The sequence below is a fragment of the Balaenoptera physalus genome (assembly GCF_965194825.1).
Source record: "Balaenoptera physalus genome assembly, chromosome: 3".
NCBI lineage: Eukaryota > Metazoa > Chordata > Mammalia > Artiodactyla > Balaenopteridae > Balaenoptera > Balaenoptera physalus.
The window spans coordinates 52649187-52668733 of record NC_138890.1 but is presented as its reverse complement, the minus strand read 5'-3'; the positions used below and the strand labels follow the sequence as shown (position 1 = coordinate 52668733).

At 42.7% G+C, this 19547-nt stretch overlaps 2 protein-coding genes across 10 annotated transcripts in view; one reads left to right on the top strand and one right to left on the bottom strand.

Moving 5' to 3' along the window:
* Positions 1–4216, top strand: part of FBXO38 (F-box protein 38) — a 52623-nt gene extending 48407 nt beyond the window's left edge. For 7 of the 8 annotated variants that reach the window (XM_082454064.1, XM_082454061.1, XM_082454059.1 and 4 more), the window contains 4 exons: positions 1199–1344; positions 1832–1935; positions 2429–2542; positions 3329–3928. In XM_082454064.1, coding sequence (XP_082310190.1) covers positions 1199–1344; positions 1832–1935; positions 2429–2542; positions 3329–3507 — 543 coding nt within the window. In that variant the 3' untranslated portion in view covers positions 3508–3928. Of the gene's footprint in view, positions 1–1198; positions 1345–1831; positions 1936–2428; positions 2543–3328 lie in introns of all 8 variants that reach the window. The other variant, XM_082454063.1, reaches the window with a different exon arrangement.
* A 102-nt stretch (positions 4217–4318) lies between these two features.
* The window catches only part of HTR4 (5-hydroxytryptamine receptor 4), a 310244-nt gene continuing 295015 nt past the window's right edge, over positions 4319–19547 (bottom strand). For both annotated transcript variants that reach the window (XM_082454241.1, XM_082454243.1), the window contains one exon: positions 4319–12201. In XM_082454241.1, the coding sequence (XP_082310367.1) occupies positions 12114–12201 (88 nt within the window). In that variant the 3' untranslated portion in view covers positions 4319–12113. The remainder of the gene's footprint in view (positions 12202–19547) is intronic.

The following is a 19547-nucleotide window of genomic DNA, read 5'->3' as shown; positions in this document are numbered from 1 at the left end:
ACCATATGCTAACACATATATATGGAATCTAAGAAAAAAAAAAAAAGATTCTGAAAAACCTAGGGGCAGGACAGGAATAAAGACACAGACGTAGAGAATGGACTTGAGGACACGGGGAGGGGGAAGGGTAAGCTGGGACAAAGTGAGAGAGTGGCATGGACATATATACACTACCAAATGTAAAACAGATAGCTAGTGGGAAGCAGCCGCATAGCACAGGGAGATCAGCTCGGTGCTTTGTGACCACCTAGAGGGGTGGGATAGGGAGGGTGGGAGGGAGGGAGATGCAAGAGGGAAGAGATATGGGAACATATGTATATGTATAACTGATTCACTTTGCTATAAAGCAGAAACTAACACACCATTGTAAAGCAATTATACTCCAATAAAGATGTTAAAAAAATCCAACAACATCATGCTGTATACCTTAAAGGTATACAGTGATGTGTGTCAATTATTTCTCAATAAAACTAGGGGAAAAAAGAGTAACATCGTATGTAAGACTCTGTGCTTGATGTCAAAAGAAGGTTTAAAGGAAATATGAGCCTTTGCAGTCAGTGTTTGAACCTGGCCTCAAAAGAATCATTTCAACACACAAATTGCTTATTGAGTGTTTATAATTTGCTGGGGCTGAAAAATACACAGGACATCATCCTTCTTGAGAGGTTTGCCTTTCCACAAAGGGGGTAGACATATATGTCATTAGGATGACAAAGTGGGATTTCGTAAGTAAAATAGGGATGAGGGCATTCCATGAGAAGAAAGCAATGTGAACAAAGGTTACAAGGGGGCAAGGAAGTGTGTTCTGTCTTTAGGAATGGACAGTAGTCCAGTTATAATGGGGTATATGGTACTACACATTCACAGCTCTATAGTGCAGTCAAAATTTAAACCTGTAAAGGATATATTCGGAAGTGGATTGCTGGGGTCAGTTACCTGAATCCAGATTCTCTGGTTTAATTCACATTTATATAACAGTGAGATGTAAATTGCTGAGCTTGCTAAACAGTTGAATTTGCTAAACCTCATCCCTAGCATGGCAAGCTGTGTTCAGGGTGGAATGTGACTCTTTGATTTTCAAATCAGCCAAAGATTTAAAAACTGAGGTCACAAGGAAAGATTGTTCAAGCCCTAGGAGATAGATTTCTAAGGCATTCCCTTCCTTGGTCCAAAATCCTCTCTCTCATGTTTTCCACAGGTGGACACACTAACGTTGGAGCAGAAGCTATTTAGTGGTCCCTACCCCTATCACATCTGTATTATCCATGAATTCAGTAACCCTCCCAATGTCCGGAACAAGGTGCGCATTCGCAGCTGGATGGACACGATAGCAAACATTAACCAGTAAGTTATCTGCAGCCCCTGACGACCTTCTAAGTCAGTTCCCAGAGCAAGGATGCCCAGAAGCAACAAATCCTAATTATTTTTTATTTTAAATGATTTCATCTGGGCTTTTCAGGCACTGAAACATGAAATGTAATGTGGAAAAAAAAAGGGAAATGAGGACTTAAAACTAAAATGCATACATATATATTTGTAACTTTTTATTTTCAAACTTAGAGAAAAGTCACAAGAACAGACCGTACATGTACATTTAGTTTCATTCCTTTAGCCTTACAGCATGGAAGAGAGATCATATTAAAGATTTTAAAACTGTGATGTTTTACATCATCAGAAAATTTGACTTTTTATGCATTTGTTATTTTAATATTTTATTTGAGACCTTCATTAGAATCTAGGCATGACACATTTTGATAGTTCCTTTCTAACCTACATCCCAACATTATTTTCAGTTTTATAATTTTTATTTAATTTTTCTTGTTGCCTCCAGAGAGCTCATTAAGTATGAATTCTTCCCTGAAGCCACACGAAGTGAAGATGACTTAAAGAAGTATCCCAAGTACCCATGGGGTAGAGAAATCTATACTTTAGAAGGTGAGCATTTATTTGTAAATGGTTGGAAAGCTAAATAGCTGTTAACTAATTAGATGGAGAGACATGTCTTAGGGAAGATTGGAGTAGGAGCCTAACAGTTTGTCAAAATAATGGGAATATTGAATATCTGCAGGTAGCAGGGACCAGATAAATAGTGCTCTCCCTATATGAGTCTTTACCATCCCTAAAATAATCAGCAGTATTGAAACACAAAAAGTGAAAGAAAATTGAAACTTGCTATACAGTTTGAAAGTTGCAGTGACTTGAGGGAACCTGTGTCAGCCCCTGTATTTTGTGTGTATATATATGTACACATATATAGAGAGGGAAACTGAGGCTTAATGGAAGCAAAGGATGACCAAAATCACATGACTAAATAGTAGCAGAGCTAGAATTGGAATTTATGTCTCTGGTGCTGCTTTCAAAATACTAACAGCGTTCGGCCCTATCGTTACTTCCACCCCAGTGGCACTGTTGATCTGTCTTCTTTTAGGTGTTGTGGATGGAGCACCGTATTCCATGATTTCTGACTTCCCTTGGTTGAGATCACTACGGGCAGCAGAACCCAACAGCTTTGCCAGATATGATTTTGAGGATGATGAAGAAAGTAATTATGTCCTGACTTGATTTTTATTCTCTAGTTTGAGGTTATCCTACGGTGTTAGATACTTAGTATTTTGTCTGAGTTACGAGCGGCACAGCTTTTTATCACTTCCCATATAAATGTTTTTGCTTTTTGTTATTGTTTGGTTCACCCCTTGCTAAAAAAAAACAGCTCTAAATGTATACAATAGATAACCAGTTGACTTACTAGGGATATATGAAGGTTGGTGGAAAGGATTCCTTCAGACAGATTGTCCTACCTAGATTTTTTTATTACCTAAATGTTTATAATCTTGTTACTCCTTATTGAAGAATTTGGTCAACTATATTGTTTCAAAACTGTTCCTGTTATACTAATTATTCTGCTACTTATGAGCTGCTTGTTGTTGGGTAGCATGTGGGAACTTATGATTTAGGTACGGATACTTGATGGGGGAACTTGAAGGAACTCTGGAATATAGTTCTTCTAAGTGTTAACACCCTTGAATATCCATTTGTAGGAAGTTTAAAAAAAATATTTTAGGAGGAACTGGATTTCATAAACTACATGTATATATATATGACTTACCTCTCTGGTGCATTTTTCACCTTGGGCCTTTAATCATGTGTGCTCTTTTTGGCATCAAACATAGTATATAACCAAACTGATGGGGACCCATTCCATGAACTATACATACATCAGTTACACTGCATCAGAGTATACAGGCATATCTCATGGACCAGCTAAATCAGAGTGGCTTTCCATATGATTCTGATAATCTTGTTTCCCCTTTTCTTTCTAATTTCCAAGGCACCATCTATGCTCCTCGAAGGAAAGGGCAGCTGTCTGCAGACATCTGTATGGAAACAATAGGAGAGGAAATTTCAGAGATGCGTCAGATGAAGAAGGGCGTGTTTCAGCGAGTAGTGGCAATTTTTATCCACTATTGTGACGTCAATGGAGAGCCTGTTGAAGATGACTACATTTAACTGGTCCCTCCTCTTTCCAGCTATTCTGGCAGTAAGCTGCTGGGGCCATCCAGCTGCCAGAGAGCTTCACAGACCTTGGGGCATGCAGTTGGGAGGCTCCGGCGCATTTTGGTATATAGGAAATGTATAAGGAACATTGAAGTTGTATACAAAGATTTGTACATAGAGGAAATACACAAAGATACTTCCTAAGTACCAACTTTATATCATATGTTTATACAATTTAATTTAAAAATTCATTTTAATGAAGGCAGAGAATTGGAAAGAGTTCATTTTGTTCATTTTTCCAGACTTAGTTCATAAAGTGTCACTTTCTGGCTGAGCCCCTGTTTACTATATTCTTAATCATCACTGTCACGCCCTTAAATCTGTGCCTTTTTCTTCTCGAGCAGAGCTGTTTGAGTAAACCTGTTGAAGCGTCTTTTTGTCTCTTGTGCTCTTTTTGTGTTACTATTAAAACTCCAACTAAACCCTATGGTCAGAGGTGGCTGTATGTTTGTTTCTGTACAAAATTGTGGTTCTTTTTCCTCTTGGTATCGTAGTTGCCATATTTCTTAAAATGAAGTAAAAAAAAAGACTCATGGGTTTAAAAAAAAAACTGAGTTTGAGGGGGAAATGGAAAAGTTTCCAAAGCATTTCTAGTTATTTATTTCCATATTGTGTATATGCTTTATCTTGAATATAAAAATAAAAATTTATTAAAAACTTTTTTCTTGCCTTGGAACGGAATCCCTCATTTTAAAGAAGAGTAGCAAATACTACACAGAAAAGGAATGTGTAGTTGTGTCTAAGTAAGATTTCAGTGTAATCTAATCTCTGATCTCTTTTTTTAAAGTTCTGTGGCTGCAAGATGATGTTTAACTCACAGAACTCTTTATGACAGAACACTGGGAACAGCAGAATTTCCCCAAATATCTGGTCTTTAGGAGATGGCCTTTCTCCTTTCTCAAGGAGAGAAATTCACCTGATATATGGCAGTGATAATATGCAGTATCATAGTGTCAGGGGTTAAAGCAAAAAAAGCTTCAGAGCAACACCTGTGTTTGAGGGCTGGCTTTGTCACTTGCTAGCTGAGTGAACTCAACAAATTGCACAAACTGAAGTTCTGTGGAAATACTTTAGAAACTCTTCCCAAATAGAATATGTAATTATGGTCTGTATGAGGTGTAAGGGTCCAACCCCTTCATTTACAGGGGATTAATTGAAACCCAGAGGGAAAATGGCTAACCCACAGTCAGGGGCTGGTAGAGGCCAGGGGGGATAAGAATTCAATGCCTAATTCCCACCAGGCTGCCTCTACCTTCATCATTAATATTCATAGAAATGCAAGGAGCCAGCAAGTATTTCCTAACAAACAAACACTCACAGTATGAATGATAATCAGTTTCTTTCCTCAAAGTTCTCTGTTTTCCAAGACTTTAAATTCACCTATTTACATTAGGAAGAATGTTTGGTGCTGCATTCAGTCATCTCATTACCTTGTTTTTAACTCAGCTCACCTCTCTTCTAATTAAAAGAGTGTGTTCCACTCTCCAGGTTAAAACTCTGATCACTAAAAGGTGGGAAACAAATTACGGGACATTCTAGATATTTCAAAGTAATATAGACCCCCAACTCTCAGCTAAGACTCCATCTAAACCTGTTTTTTTCACGGTAACCATAACCAAATCATCTAAATAATGTTTAGATTTAAGGCCACTAGAGGCCACTGCTCTCTAATTTTTGTTGGTTTGTCTATCTCACTGTCTCAACCTGATCCACTCTAAAATCATTCTAAAGATGCCTAGACTGCAACAACTAAAAAAACGAAACTTGATAGATGCATTTGGTAAATGTCTATGGAATGAATGGCTGGACAGTGATTGCTCTACAGCAGCTGTCGGCACACTTTTTCTGTGCAGAGCCAGATAGTAAATATTTCAGGCTCAACTATGGCAACCACTCAGCTCTGCTGTTGTAGTATGAAAGCAGTCACAAAGGAAACATCAAGGAATGGGCATGGCTGTGTTACAATAAAACTATTTTTGGAAACAAATTTGAGTTTCACATAATTTTCACGTCACAAAATATCTTTTGTTTTCCAACCACTTAAAAAAGTAAAAACCATTCTTAGTTTACAGATTGGAGGATTTGGCCCCTAGGTTGTCATTTGCCCACACCTACTTGCCATAGGGAACTGAGTTGTAGTGTCTGGCACATTTTTTAAAGACCTTAAGAAATGTTTCATGGATGGATTACTGAATTAATGTCAAATTTAGAGAATCGTGTCTCTCTTACAATGCTGCCAGGTGTGTGAGTCCTAACAACCTCTCTAAATAATAACTGGCGCCACAATTCTTCCAGGAACTTCATATTTGGAATCAGAAAATCTGGGCTCACATTCTGACTCCCTCAGACGACTGCTGGATGACATGGATGGTCATAAGCCCTACTCTGGAGCCTCAGTTTCCTCATCTGTAAAATGGCCCAGACTAACACACCCACCCCACAGGGCAGCTGTGAAGGTCCAATGAGAGCCTTCAGTAAACTGAACGACGAGATGCAAGTGGAGGTAGTATTGCTTCCACCATAATTCCCTTTATTATGAAAGGGTTATCTTCTTTTTTTTAACTAATCTTCCTATAACCTTCCGTTCCTTAGACCAGATCCCAGGATGGTAGGAAACAGAGATAGAACTGGTGAGGAAGTAACGATACTGTGAAAGCATTTTTAAAATCATTTACCAAGTGCTTTCCATATACATCCTCATACCAACACTTTAAAATATGTATGATCATTATGTCCCCCACTTCACTGTTGGGGAAACTAGGGTGTAATAGGTTAAATATCTTGCTTACAAACACAATTCTAAAACGTAGTGGAAGCTGTCTGACTCTAAAGCCTGAGCAATTGAGCAAAGTGGCTTAGTTCCTCAAAGGGAGGGAAGAGACCATGTGAGGCCCATCGGAGGGCGGGCCTTCCCCCCTGGGAAGCTGCCCAGTCAGAGTTCCTGCTGCCGCTTCAACTTGAAACAACTCCAGCTGACCTTCGCATGGTTAGTACAGTCCCAAAATATGGAGGCTGCTGATTTTCTGATGCAGGCCTCAAATGCCCCACTCAGACACGGGACGCAGTAAAAACATAAGAGAAACAACACTGCAGACTATACAACGTCTACCGTATGAAATACACAGCCACTAAAGAGAATGAATAAAAATCACGTATTGATGTGACATGATGTTGAAGGTATACCTTTGCAAAGGCAAGTTGCAGTTGTTATATACTGCATCATCTCATTTATATACAAGAACAAACCAAAACCATGTATTTTTATATGTACATTTTGACATATATAAAAACACAGAACACGTTCTTGAATTATATAAGCCAGGTGATGAGGGCAATTCTTGGGAGGGGAGTGGAACTGAGTTGGTGTCAAGGGGTATTTTGTGGTATCTTTATTACTAGAACTCTTTATAATGGGGTGGAGTACATAAATACATTATTTGTATAACCTGTCATGTATATAGTCTAAAAATATATAATTTGCATATTTAGAAATAAAATATTTAGAAGAGGAGGAAGAAATCACTGCGTGAGGATGGAGTGACCCGAAGTGTTTTCAGCCCTGATTTCTGCCCCGTATAAGCTCTGTGTCCTTGAGCAAATCATGTTCCCTGACAAAGTCTGTTTCCTTTTCTATAAAATGAAGTCAGTAATCCCTCCCCGCAAGCTGCTGGGAGAGGCTCAGAGATCTTGCTGTGAAAGCGCACAGAAGCTGTAAAGTGCTGAGAAGCCTGCAGTGCTGAGCTGATGGGACGTATGGGAACATGTCCATGTAGTGTTCCAAGTTCCAACTAGAAATGTGAGGAAGTCAAACTGCCTTCCACTGGGGTCCCTCCTGCTGTGGGCAGCCCCAGCGATGGTCTGAAACATAAAAGACTAATCCTCTCTTTGGCTCACACACCTGATTCCCAGGGTTCTTTGCTGGTTACTCAGTGACTCCAGGCTGCTGAATACTGGGAAGACTATGAAAGATCAGTGTGGAAGGGCCTTTCCTCCTGATCAATCATCTACCTGAATCCCTGCAATGTTTAAAGATGGAAATTGAGGCTCAGAGAGTGAAAGGGAGCAGAAGAAGATACAGAGGGTGTGTGGCAGAGTTTCACTCTGGAGTAGGCATGTCCCAAGTTCCTTTCCAGGTCCCAGGATGACATGGAAGGGAAGTTCTTAGGCAGCATGAGGAAAGGGGCCAGGCTTGGCTTGTTCACTGCTCCCTCCTGGAACAGGGTCCGCCACGTGGATGTGGCGTAAGTCAGTCCAAATAAGGAACCGTGTTGCATGCGTCTAGGACCGTGGGCTTTAGAGTCAGACTGCCATTGTTCCCATTCCAAACCACACTTCCCAGGTCTATTACCTTGGACTAGTCACCAGATCTCTCGGTGGAGGCGTGCTCATCTGGAAAGCGGGGTAAATTCTGGCACTTATCTCGTAAGGGTTTTATGAGGATTAAATGAGATGATCCATGTAAATAAAGCACTTAACATAGTACCCGGCAGAAAGGAGCTCATTAAATGTTACTTCTCTTATTATTGCTACATTATTACATTATTATTATTATTTTCTTATTACCTAAGACATGTTCCGGGGTGAGCTGAAAAAGGAAGGAAAAGGAAAGGAGAAGCCTAATCTGAACCGAGTATAGTTCAAAATATAAGCAGTTTCACTTCCTTTCTCTCTATGCTGCCACAATATGTGGAATGCAGCTTGTCATGAAATCACATTAGCTCATAAAGTTTGGGAGTTCTCTTTGGTAAACTCCCTTTCACCTCTTCTCGGCTTAAAGAACCCCTCGTGGGAGGCGGGTGCCCTAACAGCTCTCTGACACTCACTGTGTCCCTTTCAAACTCGGAAGCAGAGAGGAGGCTCTGTGCATTGGCTTCCTGTTAGAATTTAATAATCTTGCTTTGTTTTCATTTATTCCTCTCTATGGCTGCTTTCTATTAATGGCAATTCTGAATTTCTATTTGGGGTACTGATACAATGTTTCTTTCTAAAATAAATTTATGTAAGTGAAAACTTGAATTGACTTAAATAAAAATATTAAGTAAATAACAGTACAGGCAGGACACACATTTGGCAAAAATCCTTGGGTGACACATGTTGGAACACTCAACAATCCTACCAGCTCAGAGATTTTCTCCATTTTGTAGATGACATAAGTGAAGCAAGTGCTGGTTAGGGCCCAAAGTGACACGGTGTCCCAAACTCAAGCCTTCAAATCCATCTCTGATTTGTTTAAATTCAAACCAAATATTTGGCCTCAGTTTTCTAGGCTAGATGGAAAAGAGATTGCAAGTTATGACTAGAAGAGGTAAGTGCATTAGTCTTTTTTTTTCCCCCCTCTAGAGCAGCTATTACAGTAAAGGACTTTGACTAGAGTAAAGCAGAGTAATACAGAAAAAGAGAAAAGCAATATTGATCTCTCACCAAAGAGAGATATAACACCAAAGAGAAAAACGGGTAGACAGCACAGCACCAAGAAGACATTACTTTTGTTCTTACTTGAAGACAATAACAAAGTCAATTTAATTATAGCCACTCCCCAGCAACCCACCCCATTTCCCTCCCTCATCCACCCCCATGCCCACACCCCCATCCTCCAGCTAGACAGAAATTTGCTTCAGGACAGAGCAAGTTAGCAGCATGAAGTGGAAATGTTGGTGAGATGAAAAGGTGAAGTCTCAGAAAGAACGAGTATTTCTGCAAACACATACTTGAGTGTTAGTTGAAGTTGGTTTTTATCCCTTTTGCTTCCTAGCTGCTGATCATGAGCTGGATGGGGAGTTTCAGGGCTTCTACCTGGACAGCCCTGTAGGCTGGAGAGTCAAGGTGCAAAGCAGCACTGGTGAACCCCCCTTTATCCCGGGCATGGGGCAGTCTAATTGCAGCATCCATCACCCCAGTGACTGTCAAGGCCAATCTGGCAGATGTGGCTGGGGCCATGGGCCCTTCTCTCTGGGAGCATCCCTTCATGACACTGCAGGCTTTCTGAAAGAGGATGGCCTCAGGGAAGACAGCAAAGTACTTCCTTCCTTGACAAGCTCCAAGTCTCCTCCTTCCGAGGCTTCCACACACATGCCATATTACCTAGATTCCCGGGAGCCAGAGATTTAAGTAATGCCAGGCTAGTAGCTGTCCAGAGAGAGCAAGCCTGCTTCTGTCCTGTGAAGCTCCAATGCGAGCATTTGGTGCATCACCCTCATCATCCCAGCTCTGCTCCAAAGAGACAGCAAAATTTACTTGTGAGGCCCTCTCTGCAAAGGGGTCCTTCTTCTTGACAACGGCAAGGGCTCCTATTCCTGCAATTGCTGTCCTTTCCCTGACCCAGGGTGCGTGTGACCTCTACAGACACCATTCATAGGCTGGCCCACACAAGCATGACCAAAGAGTCCAGAAGATATGGACCCGTGACATGGTAAGGTCTCATTTTCCCACCTATGTTGTAATCTATAGATCCCTGTTGAGTTCAAGTTGCCATTTAATATGGGAGACTGCCACTGAGAAATAATATTTTGCATAAGCAGATATGCTTGCTAAGATCCTGGGAAGAAAAACATTTCATAGGGAAGAAATCCTACTGTATTCATGTATGTGTGTATGCATGTATGTATTAAATAGTAGAAATTATTGACTTTGGAGGTATTAAAGTTTACCAGCTGCCTCAATGCACTAAACATTTTCCTCCTCACTGTACTAAAGTTTACCAGCTGCCTCAGTGCACTAAACATTTTCCTCCTCACTGTGAGCTGGCTCTATGACTGTCTTAGTCTTTCCCTAAGTTCTTTGTGCTTTGATGAGAAGAGAGACCACATTCAGACAGCATGTGGAAAACTCTGGACCCCCAAATTCACTCATCTCTGCCTTTTCCATGAAAAAGTGGGAAAAAAAAGGAAATGCAACTCTGAGAGGAGTCTTATTAACCCTCAGCACAGGGAGGGTTCCATCTAGGGGGTGACCAACCAGCCTAGTTTGTCTGAGATTGAGAAGTTTCCTAGAATGTGGGACTTTTGGTGCTAAAACCAGGGTGTTGGTCACTCTAATCCTATGTGGAGTCTGACCATCCTTCTCACCATTTCTGGGGACAGAGAGAAGAGGGAGGGCTAATGAGTTCTTCCCTCATGGATGAAATGGGTGAGAAGGAGGCAACTGCGGCTTCTGAGATCACTTGGGAAGGAAGGAGGGGCCAACAGCCCAAGTAGAAGGGCAAGGAGAACTGGTGAGGTTAGAAAGTTACGGCACATCTTTATCTTGTAGTTCATGTTACGTATGCTCCCAACCATCCCCCATGTTGCCTGTTCCCTAGGCTTCCCTATAAGGATCAGCAATTAACCCTTTCAGTAGGGTTTTTATCAGCAGCCAAAAGAAAGGCAACTGAAAAACCTGAGTCTCAACCTGAGGGGATCATTCACCCCAACATAAAGTCATTTGTTGGTAGCTTTGACATCAGGGAAGCATCTCCTTAGGAGATTGGAGGAAATGAGATACTGGAAAAGGTGTAGAAAAATGGTAGCCCAGGAACTTCACAGGCAGGAGGCCAGTGAAGTTTCCCAAGAAAGTAAGCCCCTAAAAGGTGTCTTATAGGAGCAACTGAGTTTCCCTCCCAAAATATGAATTGTAGGACAATTCTCAATCGACATTCTTGGTAAAGGTGTAGGTCCTTTCCCCATTGTCATGGAAGGGGAGTGAATCAAGATTTACTTCAAATGACCTCACAGCCAGTAGGCCAATGAGAAAATGTCATCTTTAAACACACACACACACACACACACACACACACAGACACACACACCAGACCAGCTGTAAAGATGCCTTCTGGTAATGGATCCAAACCAAAACCTAAGCAGAGTTTCCAAAGTCTATCCCCAAGAAAAAAAGAAAAATATTCAGGTCTATGAACCAAAAAACACTGATGCTTCACTTGTCATAATTCAGTGCTTCTGGACAGACATCTTGGCACTATCAACCTAATTTCATTATAAGAGCCTTGATTAATTCACCCACCAATGCAAGTCCAGAGGAAGATGGCCAGAATGGAGAGGAAATTGGAGCTGTTGAGTTCAAAGAAAAGACTTAAAAGGGTGGGTAGGCGGCAGATCACTGTCTTCCAATATTTAAGGGCTCTCAGTGGAAGAAGGGGCCAACTGCTTGTTCCCAGATGCAACTAGAGCAGAGACAAATCTGTGTTCCCACAAAGGAGAGACCTTCCTTATAACTAAAGCTTCACCACAATAGAAGGAACTGCATTAGGAGGTAGTGAGCTCCTATCCCTGGAGGTGTACAAGCAAAGACTGACCAACTTGCAGGGACGCTATGGAGGATGCTGCTTCTGTGCTGGCTGGGAGCCTGCATCTGACGGTGCCTGAAGTCCCTTCTCAACTCTGAGATCCTCCATGCTCTGGCCTTGGATCCTGTCCAACCCTGTCATCCATGTACCTTTCCTGGGCCCTTGGTCCCACTGCCCCATGCCTCACTGGTGGTGATGAGGGTCAGGAGAGATGCCAGGGTATCCTGTTCATGCAGACATGAATGGGAATGAATGGCTTAGTTGTGAGCCACGTCCTCAATCAGAAGCATGATTCCAGGGATTCTGGGTCATTGTGTATGGGCAGTTTCTCGAGTTCCTGGTGATGTCCACTGTGCAGAACTGTGTACCTAGGAAGGATGGAAAGAAAGCTTGAGAATTTGACAGGCATCCTTCAAATCCACCGAAGACAGCACTCCCACCACTCTTGACTTCCTTTCTGCTGCACACTTCCGAGAGCATGGTGAGGTGGGGCCAGGCGGGGGCTGGTACTTCATCAAGAGGGAAGCCCAAATAACAGCATCTGAACTGTTTATATTAAGGGGGGGAACTGAAGTCCTGGAGGAAAGGGGTACATGGAGGGTGAGAGGCAGAGATGGGATTGGTACCCAGATTTATTTCCCCACAACAAAGCCTGGGGCTCTCGTGTTACTCATCAAAATGGACCCTATGTACCACTTCAAGCAGTATCTAAATATGCTAAGTTCCCAAGGGATGGCTCTGGGTTCAGCAATACCCAAGTTCTGACTGAGATTAGTAAACCACTCAGAGCCTGAAAGACAATGTAGCTCTATTTGTTAGTTGGATTCCTTTTGGTGACATCTGGGATAGTAAACCGATTAGATGAATCCAACAGCAAGTTGACTCTAAGCATCAGAGTGAAATTTACTACTTGACAAGTGTTTATTATTTTTCTGCAGTATCACACGGTTACACTCAATATGTTAACTGCATTTAAATCAATCTCAATTGCAAGTGGGTCCTGTCATCAGTAACCCAGTTTCCAGCATCTGGCAGTTATTCTTATGACATTGTACAGTTTAGGAGCGTTATTACCTCTCATTCCCAAGGCCAGTGTAAAGCCCATTCAGTAAAACAAATAAAAAAACACATACCACTTACTTGGCATCATATGTTGACAACCAACTTGTGGGTGGTTTCTCAAGAATTATATTGATGCTTTCCTTTGAATTATAATAATTTATTGCTCACTCATGTTGGCTTGTTGGCATATACAAGGTACCAGGTACTAAACTCTCTCCACGCATTACCTTATGTAATCTGCACGACAGCCCCATGAGATGGTTATTATGTTTATTTTTCATTTAAGCAAAATGACACATAGCTTCAGTGACTTGCCCAAAGGAATACAGGTAATATGTGAAGATACAGCCAATCAAACCTGGTCTATCTGATGCCAACACCCACATGCTTAACTGGTTCGCACACAAGCCATGGAGTAGGTGTAAATTTAAAACAGTGAGTCTTAACCGGAACAATTTGGAGGCACTTTTGGTTGTCATGGCAGGGGCAATGCTACTGGCATCTAGTGGGTAGAGACTAAGGATGCTGCTAAACATTGTTCAATACACAGCACAGACTCCCACAACAAAGAATTATCTGGCCACAAATGTCCATAGTGCCCTGATCTAGAATAAAAAGTCCTCCTAGCTGGATAGAAGCTGGTGTTAGCTGAGGAACACAAAGTGAAGGGCATGAATCTGCTCTCACAGAACTGTCACTGCGGTGCTGCTAAGACAGAGGTGAGCAGAGGGGATATGGCCTGAAGAACCACAAGCACCTGCTAGGTGAGTGTTGAGGAGAAGAATGCAGTGGGAAGGGTTATAGAAAGGGTCGGATCACACAGTCTTCATGAGGGCAGCCAGGGCGGGTCCCTGTGAGATATGTGAGTATAGGCTCTAGGGAGGTCAGCATTCCAGCTATTGAGTCCTAATCTCTCAGCCTCAACACCACCCTTCTAAGCTTGGCTTTGTGCTTCTGCAAACCAAATGTTGGCTTGTCGGCTAGCTCCTATCAGGCTCCTCCAACTGGAAGAGCCTGGAAGCCTGGAAGGAGGAGAAGGGCCTTGCTTCTCCTGTGAGCTTGCTACCTGCTCCTGCTTCTCGTGGGCATCACCCCAGCCACGCTTCGTCCGCCCAGCAGCGGCGATGCCTTGCAGTTGCCTTGCAGTAGCAGCGGAAAGTCTTGTTTACAGTCTTTCCAACTCTTGCATAACCAGCTTCACGGCAGCCCCTCAGAGACAGTGCCTCATCCTCAGAGGTCAAGTTTCTGCTCTGTGGGATCCCTCTAAGTCTCTACATTTTTTTGGTTATTCCCTTTGTTCCCTCAGCCCTAGAGGGAGCAGTTGCTTTCTGCAGTTGCTACCTCCATATACACTATTAAAATATTGTTTAAACGGCTGGTGTGGTTTCTGTCTTCTGTCTGGATCCTGTGAGATATAATGAAGAATGGAGGCATGTGCATATCTGGGAGAAGAACATTCTAGGTAGTGGGAACAGCAACTGCAAAGGGCTTCAGGCTAGATCCTGTCTGGAACGTCTGAAGAAAAGCAAGGATGCTGGGCACCAAGGCAGAAGGAGTGAGGGGCGGAATGGAAGGAGTTGAGAGCTGAGGTCAGTGAGGTAGCCGGGGCCAGAGGGTTGGAGTGGAGGAGCCACGGCTGGCAGATCCCGATAAGGCTTTGACTTTTCCTACATGTGAAAGGTTTGAGCAGCGCCCTGACATGATCTGAAATGACTTCTTAGCAGGCTCTCTTTGGTTGCTCTACTGAGAGTAGTTGGAATGGAGGTGGGGTGAGCACAGGGAGACCAGTTAGGAGGTTACAGCAATAATCCAGGTGACAGAGTAGTTTGTTGTTATACTTAATACCAGAAGGTTTAGCCTTTACAACTGTTCTCGGACTCTGTCACTTGTGTTGGTGTTTCCCTTGCCTTGGCTCACCAACTGGAGGCTGTGTTATGCAGCATAGTGATGAAAACTATGACTTGAGTCAGACAGACCTCATTCCCAAAGCAGGCTCTACCACTTACCAGCTCTGTGATATTTAGCAAGTTATTCAATCTCTCTATGCCTCATTTTCCTCCAGTGTAACTGAGAGTGATGATACCGACCTCACAGTACTGGTGTATGGACCAAATTGCATCATGTATGAAAAACACTAGCACAGGGTCTGGCACAAAGTAGAATCTCAAAATATTGAAACTGAAATTATTCTATTTACTTCTTTCCCTCAATACCTCATTTAATTATGAGTATATAATAATGACAATAATTGTATATGCACAGCAGTTTACTATTTAAAAATATTTTCCTCCTTTATTTCCTTTATAGGTAAAACCTAAAAGAACTCAAGATGTAGAAGGCTCCCAGATCTTGTCTTTCTCCCTTATCAGAATCACAAGAGCTCTTTTGGCAAGCATGTGTACCAAAAGAGCACTAACTGATCTTCCCAGCCATGACTTTATTTATAAGCAGCTCTTCAGGCCAGGCAAAGTAGGCAATAAGACCAATATTATACAGAGGAGAAAAGTGAGACTCAGCTCAGTTAAGTGAGTACTGAGCATCATGGTAAGTGAGTGGCAGGGCCTGGTCAGGACCACAGTCAGATGCTTGCCTGTTGCTCTTGCCCCTGAATGGCATTGCTTAATGACTTAAATACAGGTCTTCAAAAAAGGGCTCAGAACCAAACACCCCTGTGAAATGGGGCTGTACTGCAGTATCTGAAAATCATACACAGCTCATTTTATGAAGGAATTAGGATATACGCCAGGCATGAGTTTTGGTAATTACATACATGACTTCATTTATATCATTTACTTTTCACAACCCTAAGTGGTAGCAACTATACTGGGACCTACCTTACAGATGAGAAAACTGAGGCTCAGAGAAATCAAGCAGCAATTTATGTAAGGTCACAGTGTCCACGATGCCCACACTCTTAACCTCAGAACACACTCCTGAACCTTTGCCCTGTTCATGGCCAATAAGCCACGTTCACTGGCAACCAATCAAGTCCACATGAAGAGGGTGTCCTGGTTGAGGTACCTTTTGGTATTTCTGATCATATAAGAAGATATACTGCCATGGAATCAGGCACACCTCTACAGAAGCCTTGAACACGTCTCTCCTGAGTATCTATTTCTCATGTGCTAGTAAGTGAATTCTTCAGAATAACAAGTGGAGGCTCCCTTTCTCCAGAGTTCAGTGGAAAGGCAGCAGCTCTCGTTCCATATGAGGGTGAGCAGACAGGCATGTGTTCTGCTACAACCTTTGGGTGGCCCTCTCACTGTGGTGGGTGATGCACCCAGAAAGGAGGAGCTAGTCTGAGATTTCCTTGGCAGGACTCTAGCAGAGGGCAGTGTGTCTCACATGGAGTCTGGCCTGCAGAGGTTTTCCCAAATCTCATGAGATATATTTTTAATTTGGTATTTTCACTTTGATAGTAAATAAACAATCTGAGCAGATTTGGGATGATCTAGTAGCCACCTTATGAACTCATACTGCCTTGGGAATTCAGAGCTTGAATTGCATTCAGGTCCACATGATGTTGTGGTGACAACGAATGACTTGGTGCAGTGTTTCTCTAACAAGGGTACATGAAAGTACATGATACTGCAGAACAGCATTCAAATCCTGACTCTACCACTTACTAGTTGTGTGACCTAATCAAGTAGATTAGTTCTACCTACCGCACAGCTTTGTTGGGATGATAAAATGAACATCTATAAAGAGCTTAGCAAAGGTCTGGACATGTAGTGGGTGCAGAAATCTTCACTGGTAAGGAAACCAAGGTGCAAAAAATGTGACTTTCCCAGGGTCAGAGAAGGAGTTATGTATGGAATGGTTACGAGTATAGGCTCTTGAGTCAGAATGCCCGGGTTAAATCCTACCTCTGGCACTGACTAGCTCTGTGAATTATTCAAAATGTTCTGGGTTGCTGTGGGCATTCAGTGAAATAACACACATAAAATGCTTATTAGAACAGTGACAGCCAGCTAGTAAGCACTCCGTAAATGTTTATGAGAACTGTTGCTATTTGATGACAGAGGTAAGACTTGAACACAGTGCTTGATTGCTGATTCAGTGCAGAAATCCATTCTTTAATAATTAATCAAATGTTTGTTCACTTAGTCATTGATCACAGGGCTGAAAGAAACCTTCAAGATGGCTTTACAGACAAAGAAACAGCCCCAGAGAGAGACAGTCATCTGTTCCGAGTGGCAAAAGTCTCTCAGCTCTGTTTGGTGTAATATCTTACTTGCAATCTTGCAGCTGCGCTGGGGAAAGCAGACCCCAGATGTGTGGGTGTACCTGGGCAGTTCCAAGTCCAGATGAAAAAACCCAACTGCTGTTTCCCAAGCAACAGCAAGGCAGGAGGCAGCTCCCTTCAAGCTGGGTTGCTTTCCCTCTTTACATTAATTTACTCAAGCACGACTGAAGCCACATTAGGTTTGGTAATTACCTGAGGCTACAATTCATTCACTGAGCAATTAGCATCACACTTAGAGCAGCCTGGATGCGGTAATCAGTCGCATAATAAGAGCCCCCTCTGCCTGCCCAGCCTAGTATTATAAGGAAATGATTAGACTTTATTACACATCATCCGGTCCTACCCTGCATGGCATTGCTCATATGGAGGCGACTGCAAGATGTTTTAATTATTAAAACACAAGGTGCATGAGTTTAAAGGGATTCAACCCTAAGACAGAGTTTCACGAAAGCCGGAGCCCCATTACCTGGAAACAAAGATCTCATCTTGGGTGTTTTTTGATGTTCAGGGAGAAGTGAGACTTTCAAATCTTAGGCATTTATTCATTCAGCCACTTATTTGTTTAAAAATATATTTTGAGTGCCTACCACTATGTCGCGCCCTGGAGGTAACAGGGCGGTGAGGAAAATCTACAGTCCCTGTCTTCGAGGAGCTCACAGTGTAGTGCGGGAGACCCACAGTGAGATGGAGAATTGCAGGCCTGAGAAGTGTTAGGGATGAGAGGTATTTGGCGGTGCTGTGAGAACATGTCATAGGGGATGTGGCCGAGGTTAGTGTGTCAGGGTAGCGTGACTGAAGAAGTGAGGGAGATGCGAACTGAAAGACAGGTAGGGGTTAAACAGGTAAAGAGGAGGAAGATGTTGGCAAAAGGGCCAGCAAGAGTAAAAGACCACGGTCCTGAGGGCAGGTGTGCCTTGCGAGAGTAGAACAGGGCGAGTAGCACTTTAAGAGGAGAGTGGGGATTCCCTGGTGGCGCAGTGGTTGAGAATCTGCCTGCCAATGCAGGGGACACGGGTTCGAGCCCTGGTCTGGGAAGATCCCACATGCCGCGGAGCAACTAGGCCCGTGAGCCACAATTACTGAGCCTGCGCTTCTGGAGCCTGTGCTCCGCAACGGGAGAGGCAGCGATGGTGAGAGGCCCGCGCATCGCGATGAAGAGTGGCCCCCGCTCGCCGCAACTAGAGAAAGCCCTCGCACAGAAACGAAGACCCAATACAGCCATAAATAAAATAAATAAATTAATTAATTTAATAAAAAAAAAAAGAGGAGAGTGAAGACTCAGACTCATCCTGCTAAGGGCTGTTATGCTCATCTTAAGAGCAGTGGGAAGCTGGCCAAGGTAATGAGAATGGATTCATGAGGACTTCATGTTTTGGAAGAACACTCTAGCTGTGGTGTGTAGAATGGGCAGAGGTGAGGTTGGAGTGGGGGCCCAGAGGCAAGTCAGGCGCTATCTTAGCTTCCTATTGCTTCTATAACAAATTACCACAAACTTATTAGCTTAAAAGAATGCAAATTTATTATCTTACAGTTCTGGAGGTCGGAAGGTCAAAATGGGTCTCCATGGGCTAAAATCAAGGCGTTGGGCAGAGCTGCATTCTTTCTGGAAGTTCTAGGGGAGAACGCCATTCCTCGCCTTTTCCAGCTTCTAGAGGCTGCCCACATTCCTTTGTTCGTGGCCTCATTGCTCTAACCTCTGCTTCCACCATCACATCTCCTTCTCTGACTCTGACCCTCCTGCTTCTTTATTACAAGGATGCTTTCGATTACAGTGGACCCACCCAGATAACCCAGGATAATCTCCCCATCTCAATACTTGTAGCTTAATCACGTCTACAAAGTACCTTTTGCCACCTAAGGTAATACATTCATAGATTTTGGGGATTAGGATGTGGATCTCTTTGGACATTATTTTGCCTGACACAGGTGATTTTCTTTTCTTTTTTTAAGATGGAATATGCTAATTTTAATTTAACATTGTTATTATGCTTAGAGTAATTTTTTTTTTTTTGGCAGTGTGGACTGGCTCTCTTTATTTTTATTTTATTTAAAAAAATTTTTATTGTTAATTTACAATGTTGTGTTAGTTTCAGGTGTACAGTAAAGTGAATCAGTTACACATATACATCACAGGTGATTTTCAAGGTGTCTAGAGATGTTAGTGACTCAGAGATGTGGGATGGTAGCGGTGGAGGTGTTGAGAAACAGTTAGATTCAGGATATATCTTGAAGATAGAGCTGACAGGACCCAGTGATGCACTGGACATGGGGGCAATGAGGGCTTTCAAGGTACGGCATGGGCTAGGCAAGGTGCAGAGGCAGGAAAGAGCTTGGAGTGATGTTTGCAGAATGGTGAATGTTCTAAGAGTGTATCCTACATGGTGAGGATGGGGGTGCTGGGAGATG